Source organism: Lipotes vexillifer, unplaced genomic scaffold, assembly GCF_000442215.2.
Source record: "Lipotes vexillifer unplaced genomic scaffold, Lipotes_vexillifer_v1.1 scaffold717, whole genome shotgun sequence".
NCBI lineage: Eukaryota > Metazoa > Chordata > Mammalia > Artiodactyla > Lipotidae > Lipotes > Lipotes vexillifer.
Genome location: NW_006798707.1, coordinates 645736 through 649534, shown reverse-complemented (window position 1 = coordinate 649534; position 3799 = coordinate 645736). Strand labels below are relative to the sequence as shown.

The following is a 3799-nucleotide window of genomic DNA, read 5'->3' as shown; positions in this document are numbered from 1 at the left end:
AAGAGCGTTTAACAGGCACAGGCGGAGAGTAAGGGCCTTCAGAGAGGAGGGGAGGGGTCTGCAGAAGCAGGTGAGACCCTCGTGGCACACACATCTGCACAGACGGCAAAGGCCTTGCTGAGGAGCTGGGGAGGTGCTGGCATCTGTCCTTCAAGTAGATCATAGACGGCCCCTGCAACAGGCACCAGGAAGCAGGGGGCATGATTTTGCTCCACAGAAATGGACGTGTGTGTATGTGGAGAGGCACGGCCAGCTCCCGCAGAGAATAAGCAGACACACAAAAGTGCCCCATGCAAGTGACAAGGTCACCCCACAGCCAGCCCCACGCAGCAGACACCGCTCTCCCCGCAGCCCCTGTGAGCCTCGCTGCCCGCAGGCCCTCTGCTGCCTCAGACATTTCCCCGAGCGAGACACGAGGTCCTCAGCTCAGCAACCAGGAGGTGCAGGCCAGGAGCCCCCCAAATAGGTCCCTCCACCCGAGTGAGCCCCTCGACCCTCTGCCCCCGGGCCCGCAGGCTTCCTGCCCACGCTGGGCCCCGCCTGGGTGAACATGTATGGCTCCACACGCAACTACACGCTGCTGGACGAGCACCAGGACCTGAATGAGGGCCTGGGGGAGGGCGTGTCTTTCCGCGCCCGCCTCATGCTGGGCCTGGCGGTGGAGATCCTGGACACTTCCAACCCTGAGCTCACCAGCTCCACGGAGGTGCAGGTGGAACCGGCCACACCCGTCTCCGAGGTGAGGCCCCAGGGCGCTGTGCTGTCCTCCAGAGACCCCCGCTCAACCCCCTTCCCACCACGGCAGCCTGTGCCTGGCCTCTGCCAGTGTCCCTCCTGCCTGCCTCAGGGGGCCAGACCCCAGGATGGGGCCTCCCTCCCCAGGAAGCAGGAGGACCTCTGTCCCCTTCCACTGCCTGTGCCTGTGCTCGTGCTCTCCCCGGAGGCCCCAAGGTGGAGCCTTGTCTCTGCCTTGTTCCTGGCCATGGCTGTCCTTGTGCTGAACATAACAGCCTCTCCTCCGGGGACAGGCTGGAGGACCGAAGGAATTGGGCCTTCAGTGTCGAGCCCCAAGGGCCTGTCTGTAAGACGTAGGAGGAGGCCTGGCCCCAGACCCAACCCCCCCACACCGTTAAGCTTTCCGGAGGGTTTGAACCACCTTCTCCACAGAGCTGCGTGGGGAAAATGGAAGAATTCTTTCTATTTGGAGCCCTCCTGGAGGCCTCAATGATCGACCGGAAAAATGGAGACAAGCCCATCACCTTTGAGGTCACTATAGGTGAGAGCTGGGCTCACAGGGCTGGGGGCTGCTGGGTGGTAACTGCCAAGCCCTGCTCCACAGCCCGGGGCGGGCGGGGAACTTTGACCGCTTCCCTCATGTGTCCTCAGGCACCCACACCACATACAGCGACTGCACCTGAGAACACACGCCCCACAGGGTCGGCCTCAGCTCCACCTAAGGGCTAGGCTGTGTTAGGGACACGAGGAGGGACGAAGCCCTCCCTGCAGGAGGGAGCGAGGCCCTCAGGGGACTGGAGAGGAGACAGTGGGAATACGGGCCACGGGTCCTGGGCTGGACCTTGAGCTCAGTGGTCATCGGGGCTCCTAGCGAGACCTCTGCAGGGGTGCAGGACATGGCCCCTTCCTCTGGCGAGTGTTCTATCGTGTCCGAGCTGGCACAGACCTGTGAGCACCAGCCCCGTTCCCTGACTCCCTCTTCCCTCCCACAGACCCCTGGACTGGAGGGCAGGGTGGGGCCTGGTGGGAAAAGGACTCTAGGCCCTCGGGTGCCCCCTTCTGCCTCCAGGCAACTATGGGAACGAAGTCGATGGCCTGTCTCGGCCCCAGCGGCCTCGGCCTCGGCCTCAGAAGGAGCCTGGGGACGAGGAGGAGGTGGATCTGATCCAGAAGTCGAGTGACGACGAGACTGACGACGGTGGGGACCTGGCCTCAGTCTCCTCCAGCCCGCCCATGCGGCCCCAGATCACCGACAGGTGAGCCGGCCAGGACAGAGCGTCCTGGGACTCCTGCCCACTGCCTCCCATCCTCTCGTGGCCTGGCCCCGCCCCACCGCCGCCGGCCTGGGCGCCCAGTCCTCAACCTGCCACCTGCTTCCACCCCAGGAACTACTTTCACCTGCCCTACTTGGAGCGCAAGCCCTGCATCTACATCAGGAGCTGGTGGCCAGACCAGCGCCGCCGCCTCTACAACGCCAACATCATAGACCGCATCGCAGACAAGCTGGTCAGGGCCGGGCCACGGCGGGGAGGGGAAAGGCGGAGGGCGTATGCTTCAGAGGGCCTCGCCCAGCTTGGACAGCTCCCCTGCAACACACAAGTCCTGTCTGCCTGGCAGCATGCCGTGGGGTTGGGGGAGGAACTTCAGAATGGCCCCAGTAGAGCCTGTGTTCCTGTCCCCGCCCCGGTCCCAAGAGCGGTGGAGAGCCTGAGGGCTGCCCGGAGTGGAGTTTGGGAAGCCTGGCCCATCCAGCCCCGGGTTTCCCTGGAGGTGACTGGCCAACCCCTCTGTCTCTGGCCTGCACCCCCCCACCCCCTGCGTCTAGCCCTGAGTTCTGTCCGACCCCTGTGGGTCCACCAGGACCCCAGACTCATGGCCCAGAGGTGGCTTCTTCCTTCAGGTTCTGAAAACAGAACCTGGAAAATTTATGTTTCCTTGTGATGGCGAGACGGTCCAGAGATGGCGCTCGAGGGAGGTCCTAGGGCGCTAGCCCCTCATCCCCCTGACGAATGGGGGAGACACTTGGGGAGGCTGAGGGGGGCTGTGGCTCACACTCCTGCTTCACAGGAAGAAGGCCTGAATGATGTGCAGGAGATGATCAAAACGGAAAAGTCCTACCCTGAGCGTCGACTACGGGGCGTCCTGGAGGAGCTCAGCTGTGGCTGCTAGTAAGTGGCAGGGCTGCCAATGTGGGGTCAGAAGTGGGGGGTTTGCAGAGAAGGAGGCATCTGCACGCCTCCTGCTGGCGGGTGGGCTCGGCTAAGCCCTGCTGCTTCTCCTCCCAGCCGTTTCCTCTCCCTCGCGGACAAGGACCAGGGCCACTGGTCCTGCACCAGGCTGGACCGGGAACGCCTCAAATCCTGCATGCGGGAGCTGGTGAGGATGCGGCTAGACCACACCGGGGACGGAGGGAGGGTCTGGAGGTGAAAAGAGAACCCGAGGTGGGGGACATCTGTCTCTGAGGTCACAACCCCCAGGGCCAGACCCTCCATCATGCGTCATGACCTGAGCCCCACTTACACCCCCGACCCCGGCAGGAGAGCATGGGGCAGCAGGCCGAGACCCTGCGGGCACAGGTGAAGCGGCACACGGTGCGGGACAAGCTGAGGCTGTGCCAGAACTTCCTGCACAAGCTGCGCTTCCTGGCAGACGAGGTGTGCCCCCTGCCAGCCCCAAACCAGAGTGATCCAAGGTGGCGGAAGGGGGGCTGCCCAGGACGGGTTGGGCCAGACCATGCAGGAGGCCCCTCCTGCTCTGACAGCCGTTGGGGGACAGGAGAGACCAAGCCTTTCACCCTGTGCCGTGTTCTTCCCGCTGGATCGGTGGGAGGAGAAGGAAGACCCAGCGCCGGGGTCCTTTCCTCTGTGGGCTCAGGCCTGGCCAAGAGGCAGGATCTCTCCCTTACTGGGCCCCGCCCGCCCCCACCCCAGCCTCAGCACAGCATCCCCGACGTCTTCGTCTGGATGATGAGCAACAACAAGCGCATCGCCTACGCCCGGGTGCCCTCCAAGGACCTGCTCTTCTCCATCGTGGAGGACGAGCTGGGCAAGGACTGCGCCAAGGT

The 3799-nt window shown here is 64.1% G+C and overlaps 1 protein-coding gene across 2 annotated transcripts in view; it reads left to right on the top strand.

Moving 5' to 3' along the window:
- The window catches only part of OTOF (otoferlin), a 93149-nt gene that overhangs the window by 70221 nt on the left and 19129 nt on the right, over positions 1 to 3799 (top strand). For both annotated transcript variants that reach the window (XM_007470803.1, XM_007470804.1), the window contains exons 15-22: positions 516 to 739; positions 1168 to 1276; positions 1805 to 1991; positions 2121 to 2241; positions 2803 to 2903; positions 3021 to 3111; positions 3273 to 3389; positions 3666 to 3797. In XM_007470803.1, the coding sequence (XP_007470865.1) occupies positions 516 to 739; positions 1168 to 1276; positions 1805 to 1991; positions 2121 to 2241; positions 2803 to 2903; positions 3021 to 3111; positions 3273 to 3389; positions 3666 to 3797 (1082 nt within the window). The remainder of the gene's footprint in view (positions 1 to 515; positions 740 to 1167; positions 1277 to 1804; positions 1992 to 2120; positions 2242 to 2802; positions 2904 to 3020; positions 3112 to 3272; positions 3390 to 3665; positions 3798 to 3799) is intronic.